A 17,679-nucleotide genomic window follows, 5' to 3' on the forward strand; every position below is an offset into this window, starting at 1 on the left:
CCCTTGACCCAAAACCCCGGAGAAACGCCGAGCCGCAGAGGCGGCCCCGGGCGGCCTTTGATGGCTTTGTTATTGTTTGGGTTTGAATCGATACGCCCCTCCCCATCTTTCCTCCCCCGCGGCCCCGCACCCAGTTCCCGCCTCCCCTCACGCCCCGCGCCCCTCCCCCTCCATTTTGGCGCCTTTTCCTTCCCGCCACGTCGTGGCGGCGTAGGGACCATTCTGACCGCGCGAGCGGGGCGCGCCGGGCTATGCAGATGAGCCGGCCTCTGGTTGGCTGGAGGCGCGCCGGCGGGGGGCGGGGCCGGGGCGCGGCGGCCGCGCGCGCGGGGCGGGGGCCGAGGGGCGTGGCCCCGGCCCGCCGCCTCCCCACCCCCTCTCCTCCCTCCGCCGGCCGGGCCGCCCGGCTCCCCGCCTCGGCCTCCCGGAGAGGCCCCGCCCCATCCCCGCCCGCCCGCGCGCCCTCCCGCCGGCGCGCTCCGCCCCTTTACTCCTGGCGGCGGGGCGAGCCGGGCGTCTGCTGCAGCGGCCGCGGTGGCGGAGGAGGCCCGAGAGGACGCGGCGGCGGCGGCGGCGGCGGCGGCGGCGGCGGGGCGGGCAGCAGCAGCAGCAGCAGCGGCGGCGGCAGCTTCGAGCCCCCTGTCCCGCGGCGCACAGCGCGGTGCCCCCCGAGCCCTCGGCGCCGCCTGAGCCGGCCGGCGCGCCCGCCCGCCGCCAGCCCCGGCAGCGCCCGCGGTCGTCCTCCGGCTCGCCCTCGGCCTTGCGCGCCAGTCGCCGCCGCAGCGCCCGCCGCAGCGGCAGCCCCGGCGGGAGGCAGCGCCAGCCCAGCCCCGGCTCCTCCTGCTGCTCCTCCGGGCACCGTCCCCGCGCCGCCACCCTGGAGGTTGGGATGCTCCTGTCCAAAATCAACTCGCTGGCCCACCTGCGCGCCGCGCCCTGCGGCGACCTGCACGCCACCAAGCTGGCGCCGGGTGAGCGCCGACCTCCGCCCCGGCGCGGGGAGGGTGGGGCGGGGGCCCGGGCGCGGGCCGGCGCTGAGTCCCCTGTGCCCCCCTCGCCTAGGCAAGGAGAAGGAGCCCCTGGAGTCGCAGTACCAGGTGGGCCCGCTGCTGGGCAGCGGCGGCTTCGGCTCCGTGTACTCAGGCATTCGCGTCGCCGACAACTTGCCGGTGAGCGGGCGCCCCGCCGCGGGGGTGGGCGGCCTGCGGGAGGCGCGCGGGCTTGCCGGGGTCCCGGCGAGGGGACCTAACGGGGACTCTGTGGGGCTTGCAGGTGGCTATCAAGCACGTGGAGAAGGACCGGATTTCCGACTGGGGAGAACTGGTAAGTGGCCCGGAGGGAGCGACCCCCCGCGAGGGGCAGGGTGCGGGGACCCCCCCCCCCCAGTCGCCGGCTCACGCGGCTCGCGTCGCCCCCGCAGCCCAATGGCACCCGAGTGCCCATGGAAGTGCTCCTGCTGAAGAAGGTGAGCTCGGGCTTCCCCGGCGTCATCAGGCTCCTGGACTGGTTCGAGAGGCCCGACAGTTTCGTCCTGGTCCTCGAGCGGCCCGAGCCGGTGCAAGACCTCTTCGACTTTATCACGGAAAGGGGGGCCCTGCAGGAGGAGCTGGCCCGCAGCTTCTTCTGGCAGGTGCTGGAGGCCGTGCGGCACTGCCACAGCTGCGGGGTGCTCCACCGCGACATCAAGGACGAGAACATCCTCATCGACCTCAGCCGCGGCGAGCTCAAGCTCATCGACTTCGGGTCGGGGGCGCTGCTCAAGGACACCGTCTACACCGACTTCGACGGTGAGCTGGGCCCCCGGGAGGGCCCGCGCAGGTGCCCCGGCCGGGCCCCGAGGCCTCGGGCCGCCGCCTCTGCCTCCCCGGCTCGCTGTAAAGGTCACCGGGCGGCCTGGCTGCGGGGAGGGGTGGGGCGGGGAGAGCTCCCCGGCGTAGTAAGGCCGGGGCGGCTCGAGCCAGCGGAACCTGCCGTCTTTCTGGCACGATTTTATTATTTTAAGTGGAGCTCAGTGGGTTCCCAGCTTTCCCGATGAATAAGAGGCTATGGGCAAGCAGCTGTAGCCCAGATTTTTGAAGTATGACCCAATTTCCCCGCCAGTAAAAGGGTGGGAGGGGAGTGGGAGGGGAGAGCGGGAGAGATGAAAACCGATGCCGGTTTTGTCATTTTTGTTTTGTTTTTGTTTTATAAGGAAGTAAGTTTCTGCGTGGTAGTTTTCTGAGCGGCAGTTCCCCTCCTCCCTCCGCCTTTGATCCTGGCGGGGGGGGGGGGAATAGAAACAGTCGTGGCGCTAAATAATTCATTTTGTTGATTGGGGGGAGGGGTGGTGTAGGGTGAGGGAGTCGGTAATGAATGTTGTGAAATAAGATCTGTTGCTCGTTTGAAAATTAGTTGGGTGTCTCCGCCGAGAGAATGAAAACCTATCCTAGGGAGGGGCTTAGAGCGAGTTCTTTAAGAAAAGAAGGAATGAAGAGCTTTGAGATCAAAGCGCAGGAGGGTGGGTCGTGGTTCGAGCAGCCTAACCTAACAGACGACAGCCTTTCAAAACTTGTGACTCGGGCTTGTGGCGTGTGTTTATTTGCCCTTGGAGGACGCTGGGCTGGGCAGCATTTTTTGTATTTATAACAGTTAATGGCTGGCTGGGGCCTCCCGGGTTTTTTCCTTCGGGTATTTGCTGCCCCCTGGTGAGCACCAGCGGGATAGGCCTTTTTTTTTTTTTTTTTTTTACAACCCAAAGTTTGTAAACAGGAATCACGTGGTCTGAAACCAGCCTGGCAGCTTGGTCTACCTTTCCTGATTGAGGAAGAAAGGGTGTGGGTGTCTGCCCTTGCACTTAAGGGCGGGGGAGGGAATGGAGAGGAAAGCCTTCCAAAGAGCACCCCTATGTTGTGCTGTGTCCTCGCCTGGGTCATATCCGAAATGAGAATATCTGCCAGGCTCCTGGGCAACGATTAATGTAGGCTGAGGATCGCCTGTGGCATACCTCCTTGATTGTGTAGACATTGATCCATTCATTGCCTGGTGGGTGGGCCCACCACATGCAGGCCTGAGGATTTGGGTCTGTTTGCTTCTTGGAGCAGTTTGTAAAGAATATCAGTTTCTGGTCGGGACTGGTAGAGAGGTGGGTGATGCTTTGGGTTGGAGAGATGCCATATGCCACTCATCCATTCTCCTTTTAGCCCGTGAAAAATAAAACGGAACTTAACCAGTTGCTGAGGAAAGGACCCTATGCTTTTTTTTTTTTTTTTACTTTATTTCACGGGGAAGAAGTAGGTTTGCAGAAAAAGGGCGGTGCTGTTTATTAGTTACTCGGCGTGCTGTGCAACTGCTTTGTGTTTACTTTCACTGAAAGCTTGTTTTCCCTCCTATTCCCCTGGCTTGCAGGGACCCGAGTGTACAGTCCTCCGGAGTGGATCCGCTACCACCGCTACCATGGCAGGTCGGCGGCCGTCTGGTCCCTGGGGGTCCTGCTCTACGACATGGTCTGTGGAGATATTCCTTTTGAGCACGATGAGGAGATCGTCAGGGGACAGGTGTTCTTCAGGCAGAGGGTCTCTTCAGGTAATTTCCAGAAGACCCCTTGGGTACAGTCCTTGGATTGTGGAGAGCTTCCCTGGGTGTGCCTTGATGTGGGCTAGCAGAATCCCAGGCCGATGGGCTCTCCTTGAGAGCTGGCCCAGGAATCACATGGCTTGCTCCAGAGCCTTCCCTGGGTGGCCAGAGGACGATCACGTGTGAGAATGGTTTCCCTGAGTTGACTACTATTTCCAACTCAGACCTGGTTTCTCAGCTCCTTGTTTTGCCAGAGTAAAGAGCCGAGGGCTCTCTGCAGCCCTTAAGGCGGTAGCTCTGCAAACGCTGTAGTTCCTGTGACCGCACTGTGGGTGGTGGGCATGTTTGAAAGGTGTGGTAAGTGAATGAAATCACCTCCTCACGCTAAGTGTGTCTCATCGAAATCCCTTGTCATCATCCTTCCTATTTCTGTGAGGGGGTGTTGTGGGAAAGGCCCCAGCTCTTGAAGTTTGAAAACCACAGGGTTAAGAGGGGAGCCAAGTTTTAGCTGAGAGCAGACCGAAAGATCCTAATGGGTTAGTTTATTTCCTACCTTCCCACGGAAGAGTACCCAGCACTTAGCTGATGTTCCAGAAAGCATGTGGCTTCCTCGGGACCCCAGTCTCGTGGGCCCTGGGAAGCAAATTGGGAATACCTTTATATTGTAAAAAACAGAGTTGAGTCATTCATACCCTCCCTCTCTGCTGTTTTCTGCAGAGTGTCAGCATCTCATTAGATGGTGCTTGTCCCTGAGACCATCCGATCGGCCATCCTTCGAGGAGATCCAGAACCACCCGTGGATGCAAGATGTCCTCCTGCCCCAGGAAACTGCTGAGATCCACCTCCACAGCCTGTCGCCAGAGTCCAACAAATAGCAGCTTTTCCAGCAGGGCCTCCTCTCCCTGTCAGTCAGATGCTCGAGGGAGGGGAGGCTTCTGTCTCCAGCTTCCCAAGTACCATTGATACTTCTCGCCGAGCAGGACAGTGCTTGATACAGGAACAACATTTACTACTCATTCCAGACCCCAGGCCCCTGGAGGCTCCCTCCCAACGCGGGGGACGAGACTCCCCTCCAGGTGCCCTCGGCCCCTCCACTCCCTTAGGTGCCCCTCCTTCTCATGGGTGTCCAGCATTGCTGGGCGTCTGCAAAACCCCGCGGGTGGGGGGTGGGGGGTGGGCCAGAACCCTGCCATGAAGCTGTTCCCTTCATCATGAGTTGTGAATGCCGTGATGGGCCGGGCAGGGGGGGAAACAGGCTGGGACGGGCTAGGACTAAGCACCATTTTAAGTCCCTGTCACCTCTTCCGACTCTTCTGAGTGCCTTCTGTGGGGACTCCGGCTGTGCTGGGAGAAATACTTGAACTTGCCTCTTTTACCTGCTGCTTCTCCAAAAATCTGCCTGGGTTTGGTTCCCTCTTTTTCTCCCCCTCCTTCTCCCCCCTCCCCCCTCCTTTATATGAAAGGTGCCATGGAAGAGGCTACAGGGCCAAACGCTGAGCCACCTGCCCTTTTTCTGCCTCCTTAGTAAAACTCCCGAGTGAACTGGTCTTCCTTTTTGGTTTTTACTTAACTGTTTTCAAAGCCAAGACCTCACACACAAATGCACAAACAATGCAAATCAACAGAAAAACTGTAAATGTGTGTACAGATGGCATGGTAGTGTACAAAGGGTTGTAGTTGATCTAATTTTTCTTTGATTTTTGCCTTTTAAGTTATTTTACCTGTTTTTTTTTTCTTTTTTTTTTTCTTTTTGAAAGATGCGCATTCTAACCTGGAGGTCAATGTTATGTATTTATTTATTTATTTATTTGGTTCCCTTCCTGCTCCAAGCTTCCACGGCTGCTGTCCTAGTTTTCTTTCCTCCTCTCCTCCTCTGACTTGGGGACCTTTGGGGGAGGGCTGTGCCGCTTGCTCTGTTTGTGGGGTGATGGGACTCGGGCAGGACAGCTGCTGCAGCTCCCTGACTGCCGTGGGGCCCCCCACCCTCTTACCCAAGTGGGTCTGGGTTCTGTGGGTGCTGGGGGAAGGGTGTTGCTGACTTGTGTATAGAGGATAGATTTATGAAAAGCAGTTGTGGGTGGTGTGCCTTCCAGATCCTCTCTGGGGCTGTTTTGAGCAGCATGTAGCCTGCTGGTTTTATGAGTGAAATACTGTACAGGGGAATAAAAGAGATCTTATTATTATTTTTTTTTTTATACTTGGCGTTTTTTGAATAAAAACCTTTTGTCTTAACTTGTGGCTTCTAAGTGTTGTCCATGCGGAGGCATGCTAGTATGCATTTGTTGAACTCCTGGGAAGTGCCCCAAACCCTGTGTTAGGAGAAGCGGAGCTTTCTGTAAGTTTCATTTCCTTCAGCAGGAGTCCTGGGATGGTCACCTTTCTGAAATGAGAATACCGTCAAGGGTTGGGGCCAGTGTTCTGTGGACCAAATTTGTCAGGAGAGGCCCAATGAAATCCCCCCATTCCTGACAATTCTCGAGCTGTGCTGTTTAGTAAAGCACACAGGGCTATGTCGTTTCCTAGGTGTACTAGCCGTATTTCCAGCATTGAACAGCCACTTGTGACTAGTGGTTACCTTGTTGGGCAGTACAGATAGAACCTTTCCCTCATCACAGAAAGTTCGTTGGGCAGTGCTTCCCATCAGATCTCAATTGAAACTTTAAAAATTTTTCTCCCACTAGTAAGATGAACCCTTGAAAGATGACAAGCTTACTGAAAAACGGCTACTTTTACTTTCATGAAGTTAGCTTCGTTTCCTCACGTGCTATAGTAGATGGATGAAAATGGGTGTTTTCACTTAGATCAGGGCTTTTCCCCTCTTCAATGTGCTTAAAGTGCTTGTATTGGAAGCAGGTGAAACGTTAGCTCTGCCATGTTAATACTTGAGCTTGGATAGTATTTTCAGTCCACGGTTTCTTTGCAAAAACCTTTTTAAGCCCCTTGTCCATTTTATGTGAGTTTAGTTTAAACTGAAAAATAAAACCCATAAAACCACTTTGCACATAAGATTTGAAGACGCCCTGATATGCTGAAAACAGGAGCATGTGCCCCTGTCAACTTCTATATTGAGTATTAGCCAACATTGCTTTCTTGTACCTTTATAAACAGCAGTGGTTCTAACATCCTTTCCTCCCTGTGGGTCGCCTTGCCCCTCTCCTTGGTGTGTGCACAGACTTTGGACACTGGCCCAGACTCCTGGTCAAGTTGCTTGAGGGCCCACGCCAGATACCCCTCATTTACGTTCAGTTCTGAGGTTTGTCTACCCCTAAACTTGGATTAGATCCCCCACCCTAGCTCAGTGCCACGTGGCTGTGGAGGAGGAAGGAAGGATTTCTTGGCTCAGTGGGGCTGATTTTCTGAGGTTCCCCTTTTGTCACCACCTCCCCCCACTTCCCCTTCCCATTCCCGACCTCTGAGAGTGAGGATTGCATGCCTCCTTTCCCGTAAAGTTGGCACTTGAATTAAACGTTGCTCCAAGCTAATAACGAAATACAGCTAAGTCCCTTGAGGTGAATTTCTAGTAGTTTCCCCATCCTCTGTTGAGACTCCCAGGGCGACGGAAGAAGGTGTCTCTGAAGAAATACATATTATGCTCCTACTGGGTGCAAAGTATTCGGGGGGTGCATGGGCAGGGTAAAATTATATATTCTCATGGGCAGTTTAAAGTGTAGAATGGCTGGGCAATCAGATAACTAATATGGAGGTCGATGTTTGGCCACAGGAACACAGAGGAGGGGGTAGAAGCAATGGTCAGGAGCATGGACTCGGACGTCGGATTCTACCTGCATTGGGCAAGTTATGCCTTCTGAGGCTAAATAGGAATACTCCCTGATAAGGTTGTCAGGACTGAATTAAATGTACTTGCAAACAAATACTATCTCCTGCTTAGAGAGGCAGAGTTCATCTAGAAGGCTTTGAAGAGGAGGCAGCATTTCAGCTGGACTTTAAGGATAAGCCTCAGTTTGTTCACCTGTAAGGTGACACATTGAACATGCACATAGAGCAGAGAAACACAGAGGGGCTCATTTTTTTTCCCTCCACTAGACCAGGGGTCAGTAAACTATGGTTGGCTAATCAAATTGGCCTGCTGCCTCTCGTTTTGTACAACCTATGAGCTAAGACTGGGTTTAACCTTTTGAAATGGTTGAAAACAGACTAAATGAAGAATAATCTTTTGCGACATGTAAAAATTATATGAAATTCAAATTTCAATGACCATCAATAAAGTTTAAATGGAACACGGCCCTGCTCACTCATTTATATACTGTGCTACAACGTAGAGTTGAGTCGTGTGATAGAGACTAGTTGGAAACATTGACCATTTGACCTTTTATAGAAGACTGCCAACATCTGATCAGGGCCATGGTCTCACCGATTCATTTCCACCTTTCCAAACACTTAGCCTAGCGCCAGGCACATAGTTGGTCCTCAGTGGTAATAGCTAACACTCATTCAGTACCTTCTGTGTGCCTAGCGCCATGCAGCAAGCTTTGCATGTATTAACTTATTTAACCTCACAGCTCTCTCTAAGGGAAGTGCTATTCTTTGTTCCTACTTTACGGGTGGGGAAACTGAGGTGCAGAGCGGTTCTGCAGCTCATCTTATAAAGGTCACACACCTAAGAAGTGATCAGGTCAGGACGTGGACCCAGGTAGTCCATGCTCTGCTGTGCTGCTGCTTAATAAACGTGTGTGGATTCGACAAGGTGCTTTAGGGCGTGTGATCCGGAGGTCAGGGCAGTTCTCCCCACACCAGAGTCAGGTAAGAGGTTCCGTACTGTGCAGATGTGCAGAGAGTCCCTGCGGGGCTCCTGAGCTGCTCTTCCCTTGGGCCTGGGTGGGGAGGAAGGGCTGGAGGCGGTAGAGGGAAGAGAAGGGGGCAAGGGGGGGAGAGGGGGAGGTTAGGGGTGGGGCGGGGCACATTTCTTGTAAATGTTGCTCAGCTCCTTCAACTGCTCTGCTGGTTCTTGGAAACCCTCACCACAAAGGACCTATCAAGAACAGTGTTAAAGCAGATATGGCCTCATCCCCCAGTTCATTTCCTGCCCAGCCTTGCACTACTAACCCCGTTTGCCAAGAGCTAGGTTGCAATGACCCTTCAGCATAGCTGTGGGAGGAAGTACAAAAATAAGCAGAACTAGGGTCAAGCTGAGATGACAGTTTTTATTTATTATTTTATTTATTGTAACAGGACATCCGATGCACAGAACTGAATTAATCATAATCATTGGGTCATGATTGGTCCCAGCGTGGTCTCCCATTATTTTATGATATTTTATTATATAATAAATCTACCACTCAGCTCAAGAATCAGAACATTAGCAATGGCATCCATCCATAAGATATTCTCTTAATCCATCCCCTGCCTTGCTCCAGATGTAAACTACTCTTGAATTTTGCATTTAGTAATCTCTTATAGAAAGTTTTATTTTATGCATGTGTCCCTAAATTATGTAATGTTTAGTTCTGGTTCTTGAACTTTGTGTAAAAAAAGATGTTCCATATAGAATTACCATATGAATTAGCAATTCCACTCTTGGGTATACACCCTTGTTTGAGCAAGGGCTCCAGCAGATACTTGTATACCAATATTCACAGCAGCATTATTTGCAATAGCTAAAAGATGGAAACAACCCAGGTGTCCATTGCCAGATCAGTGGGTAACAAATTGTGGTATATCCGTACAATGGAATATTATACAGTCATAGAAAGGAACAAAGTGCTGATATATGCTACAACATGGATGAACCTTGAAAACATGGTAAAATAAGCCAGACACAAAAGGACAAATATTGTATGATTTCACTTAAATGAAATATGTAGAACAAGTAAATTCACAGAAACAGAAAGTAGATTTGAGGATACCAGGGACTATGGGGAAGAGGGATTGAGGAGTTATTGCCTAACGGGTACAAAGTTTCTGTTTTGGGCAATGAGAATGTTTTTTAATGGATGGTGATGATGGTAGCACAACATTTTAAATGTAATTAATGCCACTGACTTTTACACTTTAAAATGATTAAAATGGCAAAGAAAATTGCATAATTTTTGTGTTTCTTTTTTTCTTTGCACATTTTTATAACTGTATTGTTAATTAAAGCCTGTGGTTTAACTTAGGGTTCACTGTGCAGTGTAGTTCCATGGATTTAAAAAAAAAAATTTTATTGTTTCCCCCCTTAATCACATCCAGATATATATTTCAGGGCTATTCATTTCATTTACAATGTACAATGTTGTGCTACCATCACCACCATCCATTCCCAAAACATTTCCATCATTCGAAATGGGAACCCTGTACATTAAAATTTTTTTATTATACTTTTATTTACTTTATTTAGTTAACACATAAACTTTTTAAAATTTATTTTTATTTATTTATTAAATTAGAAAAGTTGTAGTTTACAAAACAATCATGCGGAACCCTGTATTATTTTTAAGCCTTAACTTCCCATTCCCTATCCTGCCTTGCCCCCTAGTAACGTATATTCTAGATTCTGACTATGAGTTTGCTTATTCTAATTGTTTCAAATCAGTGAGATCATACAATATCTGTCTTTTTGCATCTGGCTTCTTTCACTCCACATGGTGTTTTCAGGGTTCATCCATGTTGTCACATGTATCAGGACTTCATTCCTTTTCACAGCTGAATAATAGTCCATCATATGTATATGCCACATTTCATTCATCCATTCTTCAATTGGGGGACACTTGGGTTCCTTCCATCTTTTGGTAATTGTGAATAATGCTGCCATGAACATTGGTGTGCATAAAATGCCAAGTTTTATGTTATATGTATGTTGCCACAATTTTTAAAAATGTTTAAAAAGGGGAATCACATGTATATGGTGATATGGTACATCTTTTCATTCAGCTGTATAAAGATTCATGTGTTGTAGCATGTAGCTGTTGTTCATTTTCACTCTAGAATTTTCCACAGGATAGGCAGACATTTGGGTTGTGGCCAGAAGAGGCCAGTGTTTGGGTACCTCCCTGGTCTCAATTGCTTAGGAGATCAGCACACACAGGTCAGCTCCACAGGTAGCCCTGACCTGTACCCGAGCGTGAAAGCCAGGAGGCAGTGTCCACGGAGCCACTCCAGACTTATCCACAGAGCACCTACTGTGCACCCAGGTGGACACACTTGAGAGAACTCCTTTTTCATGTGTGAGTACCACCTGGGCTTTTCTCATCTGTCCCTTCCAGGTTTCAGAATGATACCAGTCAGTGGACAAGAGTCACAGCAGAGCAAGGATGTGACTGGTGTTTGTGGTGGGGGTCACGTGTTTGTATGTTTGCTTTGTGTGTGGTGTGAGGGCTGGAGCAAGATGAACTATGTTTATATGTGTGTTGGCATGTGCCCCTGTGCATATGCACTCTTTCCTGGAGTTACTTACTACCTGCCTCACCCCACCCTGATTAAAGACACCATATTTTTCACCTTTTCCGGCCTCAGCCCTGATTCTCTCCTCTGCCCCCACTCGCTTCTCTAACCTGTCAGCTCTTTTCGGCCCAACTGCCAACTCAGACCTCTCCTCCCATAACTAGCACTCACTTCTCTTCATTCCTCTTCGCCAGCTCTTCCTCCAGATGGCCCATCCCAATGTAACTTTTTTTTCCCCCTGGGGCCTGGGACCTCGTAGGTGCGAAGCAGGTGCCCAGCCGCTCGAGTTTTCTCCTCTCCTCACTCCCCAAGCCCTTTGTGTCCATCAGGATCCCGGCAGGAAACAGATGGCCCCTCATATTCGATAACGCGAGGAGAGTGAAAAAAGAACTCCCTACGAAAGCGCGGGGAACCCTCCAGGGGGCAGTGCTGTCCCCGGGGCTCGCTCCCGTGGGAGCATGACCTCCCTCAGCCTAGAAGGGCGCGAGGAGGGAGCCGGGAATGGAGCGGAGAGACACCGAGGCCGTGTGGACGAGGCTGCCGGGCCAGAGAGCTGACCCGCTCCACGGAGAGGCAGCCCGCGGCAGCCGCACACGGCGCGGGAGCGCCCGAGAATCCACCACCCCGGGCCTGGCGCCCTACCTCGGCGCCCCCCCAGCAGCCCTCCCATTGGCTGAGCCCGACCGGAAGCCAGGGGGCGGGGCGTCCCGGGAGGTGCGGTCCGTTAGGTCATCCTCTCCCGCGCAGAGCCGATGGCGAAGGGCCCGGCTGGGGCCGGGAAGGGCGCGCGACGGCAGCGCGCACGGTTGCTGCGTGATTGCGCCGGTGCTCCTAGATGTGGTGACCATCTTTTCCGTGACGATAGTCAACGGCGTCGCCCACAACGCCGGAGCAGACCTCGCTCCCGCGCCCCAGGCCGGAGCCAGTGCCTGCCAGACACCAGGAGCTCGGCGGCTGGTTAAATCCTGTGTCTGGAGAGAAAGGACTGAGACATGCCCAGCCCCTGAGTCCCAGCCTGCCTATCGCCTCTCAGATGCACTCAAGAAGTTCCCGAGAGACAGATGCCCACATATTTTCTATTTGAAAATAGTTTTTCCCCCTGCTTATAAAAAGATGCCTTTTATTTTTGTTTTGATATAAATAATGGTAGAAGGAAAGGGAATTAGTTACGTGTTGTTACCCTCCCACCGCAGAAATACTTTTAGGACGTCCAAACGTTTTACACTATGTATGTGCAATTTTATATAAAATAATTGTATATAAAAGAGCCCATATTTTTGATAAGCAGTTTCCCCCCAATTTAGCAACTGTGCTATTGAAATATTTCATTTCAAGAACTATCGGTAAAATTCATTTTGATATGGTCGTAGTATGGATGTACATAATTTCAGTAATTTCCAACTTCCCTCCTTCATTATATATGAAACATTATATATATTACTAGATAGGGCTTTGGGTAGGAATAAATTGTCGTTTATGCCAATATCCCTTATCCCTTTCTTTTTTGGGGAAAAGAACTTATGATTTTTAGCTAGTCTTATGGCGTTCCTTAAGAATGAAGACTAAATTCCCCAAATTCCCCTACAGCTAGCTGTGGGCATACGACAAAGTTAGAGCCGATGCAATGTAAGAAAAAATGTTGTGGGGCAGATTCCAGCAAAATTCCTTAAAAGACATCTGGTGTGCCGCCTTCACTGTTAAAGCAAAGGAGCTATTATGAGAAGGGAATGGGGGAGCTGGGCTGGGGAAACATGCTGAGAAGACAAAAGAAAAAATTCCCTAAAGCCACTGCATTCACCGAAGCCTTCATCAGCAACACCTTGTGCGATGTGATGTGTATTTAATAGTTCATCAGAAAAATACCTTTTCCCTTTGAGTTAGTGGTTTTTTAAAAATTAAAATGTAAGGTAGCTCTAAGTATACTTTCATTGTATCTCTGATGATCTGACTCTGTCTCTTCACACCCCTCATGACACATCTCTCTAGTTTTGTAATACAAGTCAGATCGAAAGTGAGATTTGATATCAAGCCAATTTGCATTTATTTACATCCGTGCTTGGGGAAAATTATACAGTAATAAGGATACTCTAAAATGAAAGATAAAAGAAAGAACAAAGACCAAAAATAATAATAAAATTTTAAAAATAAAGTGAAAGATAATTTAAAATGTACATGTGGCGCCAATAAGCACATGAAAAGATGATCAATATCATGAGCCGTTAGAGAAATGCAAATCAAAACCACAATGAGATAACTACTTCATACCCACTAGTATGGCTATTACTAAAAAAAAAAAAGGAAAACAAGTGTTGGTGAGGTTGCAGAGAAACTTTGCTTGTGGGAATGTAAAATGGTCCAGTCACTGTGGAAAATAGTTGGCTGGCTCCTCAGAAAGTTAAACATAGACCGGCCATGGAACCCATTTCTTGGTAAAAAGTATCAAAAGCAGAGACTTGAGCAGATATTTGTACACCAGTGTTCACGGTAGCATTATTTAAAATAGGCAGAAAGGTGAAAAATAGCCCAATGTCTATCAGCAGATGAATGGGTAAACAAATTATGGTATAGACACACAATGAAATATTATTCAGCCATAAAAAGAGGTGACATCTGACACATGCTACCTTGAACCTTGAAGACATCATATTGAGTGAAATAATCCAGACACAGAACATTGTATCATTTCACTTATGTGAAATAACTGGAATGTGCAAATTTATAGAGACCAAAGTAGATTACAGGTTATCAGGGGTTTGGATGTGGGGAATGGAAAGTTAATGCTTAATGGGTACAGAGTTTTTGTTTGAAGTGATGGAAAACTTTTGGTAATGGATTGTGGTGACTGAATTAATACTGAATTGTATACTTTTTAAAAAAGTGCATGTGGCTCCAGAATGTGTTCCTTAATCAACTTTCATTAATGGGGAAAGGAAGGGAATGGATATATACATATTTTTAAATCACCTTTATTGAGGGATAATTTACATACGATATTTAGCACTTATTTTAAGTGCATGGCTTTATGTGTTTTGACAAATGTACATACCCATGTAACCACTACCATAATAGTCAAGATACAGAACATCTCCACCACCTTACCACCCTTTGCCCCCAAAAAAGCTCCCTTGGCCCTTTGCAGCCAGTCTCCTCATCCTATCCCCACCAGCCCCAGGCAACCACTGATGTATTTTCTGTCCCTGTAGATTTGTTTTGTCTCTTCTAGAGTTTCATTCAAATGATGTCATACAACATGTGTACTCTTTTGTGGGAATGAGTATTTTATTGGGTGCCTAGCTTGTGACAGATATTTTACAAGTATATAATCATTTCTCTTTTAGAGATGAGAAAACCATGATTCAGAAATTTTATAATTTACCAAGGTCACACAGCTAATATAGTGACCGAGTGGAATTCTGACCACATGTATCTGTCTCCAGACCTGGGGTCTTTCCTTACACACCACAGTGCTACTTGGTTTTATGGAAGCCCTGAAAGATAAATAATTTAGGGGCAGATGTAAGGTCAAGGTTTATGAAAGTGCAAGAGGAAGGCAACTGGAAAACAGACAACAGGGTACATAATAAAATGTTAAATAAAATGTAACCAAGCACCAAAAATATGCTCTCTGCCTCATACAGACACAAATAGCTACTGGAGACTTGAGATGAGAAGGTTGGCTGAAAGTGCCATGGTAGGTCTGTAACAAGGCAGGATTTCTCTGTTGTACTAGGTATTCATTTCAGACAAAGTCATGAAGCTGGGTTGGAAAAATCTGACTCAGAGGGGCCAGGTCTCAGGTTTTTTTCCTCCCTGTCTGGTCAAACCCATGTTGGTATCTGAGGTTTAGAAAATTGTGATTTAATAAGGTAAACACAGACTTAGTCTCCAAATTCCAGAATCGTAGCACTAGGGATGCTTCAGGGAGTTTAAGGACAAGTACGAAGAAGTACAGGCAGTCCTCCAGTTTATAAAGGGTCATGTTTCAAAAGTTTGTTTGTGTATCAGTTGTTTGACATTCAACATTTCTTATAGAGACTGCGTTAACGAATGCCGGGGCTCTCAGATCTGCCCTCGGATGCTGAGTTAACACAGGAGGTGGCTAAAATACTATACAACTGCTATGAAAACAATGCTGTGGCAATTCTAGAACTCAGACAAAACACTGGATTGTGGACTCATAGACATCTTGAGCTTTGTCTAGACCTCCCTCCCACCGGGGGCAGGAATCAGCTCCACTGCATCCCGGTCAGTGGGCATTCTGCCTTAGCTCAGGTCATTCTCCTTGATAGAAAATTCTTCTCTGTTGAAAGTTGGAGTTTGTCTTCTGCTCCCTTCCCTTCATTGGTCCTAGTTCCATTCCCTGACTATGAATCTGATCACACTGCCGTGTGACAAGTCTTCAGATAGTTAAGGCCCCTGTCTTGCCCCCCAAAGTGCCTTCATTCCCAACCAAAGGGTCTCCATTCCTTCAACTATTTGATATATGATTTGGTTTCCAGACCCCCTCTCCTAGGGGATGTGTCGGAGTCAGCTCGTTCGCCACCATCGAATGTTAAATATTCAGGAGTTTTACGAGCTGGTGGACATCACATTGGTAGCCGTGGCAGTGGTATTTATCCCACGGTAATCCATGAATGCTATGAATTAGGGTTTGTTTTTGTTTTTTTCCTGGAAAGTCAGTTGTTAAACATTTACCGGCATGGCTCTGCCTTCATCGTGTTAGTCACCGTCAAATATGTGCTAGTTTGTCTACTTAAAACAGGGTATGCAGAATCTACCTCAGTATTCCAGACAGGGTTTAAAGAGAGGAAACGTAAGTGGGTATATAATTCCTTACTTTAAAAAAAATCATGGTACCATACAAACAACATAAAACTTCCCATTTTAACCACTTTCAAGCATACAATTGAGTGGTATTAATTACATTCGCAGCGTTGTGCTACCATCACCACCACCAATTACCAAACCTTTTCCATCACCATTAAGTGCTGGTTCCAAATTATCCTTCCACAGCCCCCAGCTCCCCCAGCGCACCCGCTTAACCTGTAATCTACTTTCTGTCTCCAGGAATTTGCATGTTCTAATTATTTCATAAAAGTGAAATCATACAATATCTGTCTTTTTGTGTCTGGATTATGTCCCTCAGCGTGATGTCTTCTAGGCTCCTCCATACAGGGGCATAGTCATTCCTTTTGCTTGCAGGATAATATTCTAACATATGCACACATTTTGTTTATCCATTCATCTGACAATGACCACTTGGGTATTTCCACCTTTTTGTTATTGTGAATAATGCTGCTATGAACATTGCTGAATATGTTTGAGTCTCTGCTTTCAATTCTTTGGGAGTATATACCTAACAGTGGAATTGCCAATTCATATATTAATTCTATGTTTAACTTTTTCAGGAACCACCAAACTTTTCCACAGTAGCTGCACCATTTTATAGTCTCACTAGCAGTGTATGAGAGTTCCAGTTTCTCCACAACATTTTATTTTCTGTTTTTCTTTTGATAATAGCCGTTGGAGTGTATGTGAAGTAGTATCTCACTGTGTTTTTTATTTTTATTTTTAAAGATTTATTCATTTATCCTCCCCCCCTGTTTTTGCTGTCTGTGTTGTCTTCTTATTTTCTCTCCTCTAGGATTCACTGGGATTCGATCCTGGAGACCCCTGATGTGGAGAGAGTTTCCCTGTCAACTGTGCCACCTCAGTTCCTGGTTTCTGCTGTGCTTCACCTTGATACTCCCCTTGTCTCTCCCTTTGTTGCATCATCACCTTGCTGCCTGCCTCACTTGCACGGGCAGTGGCTCACCAGCACTGACTCACGAGCTTCGTGTGGGTCCTCGCACAGGCACTGGCTCCCTGTGTGGGCAAACTTTCTCTTCTTCTTTTTCACCAAGGGGCCCCAGAGATCGAACCTAGGTCCTCCCATGTGGCAGGCAGAAGCCGCATCACTTGAGCCACATCTGCCTCCCTTTCACTGTGTTTTGATTTGCGTTTTCCTAATGACTAATGATGTTGAGATCTTTTTCTTGTGTTTATTGGTCCTTTGTATGTTTTCTCTGGAGAAATGTTTACTAAGTCCTTGGCCTTTTTTTAGTTGGGTTGTTTGTCTTAAACCCTTGTTAGATATATGATTTCCAAATATTGTCGCATCTTTTGGCTGCCTTTTCACTTTCTCAATAATGTCTTTTGATGCATGAAAGTTTTTAATTTTGATGAAGTATAATTTTCAATTTTTCTTTTGTTCCTTGTGCTTTTGGTGTTATATCTAAGAATCCATTGCCAATTCCAAGGTCCTAAAGATGCTTCCCTGTTTTCTTCTAAAAGTTGCCTGGTTTTAGCTCTAATATTTAGTTCATTAATCCCCCTACTTACTTGTTCTTGACAGTCATTTCTATTAAGTTAATTAATTTGAATGCTTCAGTCTTTTGCATATGTCCTATCTAGTATCTTCCATCACATGCTTTTGTAGTTGATTTTTTAAAAATCTAAGAACAGTGTGGGCCTTGATATTTCTCTTGATGATAGTATCTTGCTATTTTGGCCCCTTCATTACAGCATATTTATTTATGATTGGGTAATTCAATATATAACACATAAGCTATTCTTCCCATTTTAATGCCATCGCAGACTCGACAAGCTTGTCTTCTATATATTCTTCTTATTTAGGGGTTCTTACCATGAGACCCATGTCCCGTAGCAAAGCTCCAATGAGTCTGGAACCCCTTAAAATATATGCAG

General features: G+C 47.9%; 1 protein-coding gene across 1 annotated transcript; it reads left to right on the top strand.

Moving 5' to 3' along the window:
* Positions 1-562: 562 nt before the first annotated feature.
* PIM1 (Pim-1 proto-oncogene, serine/threonine kinase) lies at positions 563-5,784 on the top strand. The gene is made up of 6 exons (XM_004484070.5): positions 563-971; positions 1,063-1,169; positions 1,273-1,323; positions 1,421-1,787; positions 3,385-3,561; positions 4,270-5,784. The coding sequence occupies exons 1-6, from the start codon at positions 890-892 to the stop codon at positions 4,425-4,427; spliced, it is 942 nt and encodes a 313-aa protein (XP_004484127.1). The 5' UTR covers positions 563-889; the 3' UTR covers positions 4,428-5,784.
* Positions 5,785-17,679: the final 11,895 nt, after the last annotated feature.

This window comes from Dasypus novemcinctus, chromosome 11, assembly GCF_030445035.2.
Source record: "Dasypus novemcinctus isolate mDasNov1 chromosome 11, mDasNov1.1.hap2, whole genome shotgun sequence".
NCBI lineage: Eukaryota > Metazoa > Chordata > Mammalia > Cingulata > Dasypodidae > Dasypus > Dasypus novemcinctus.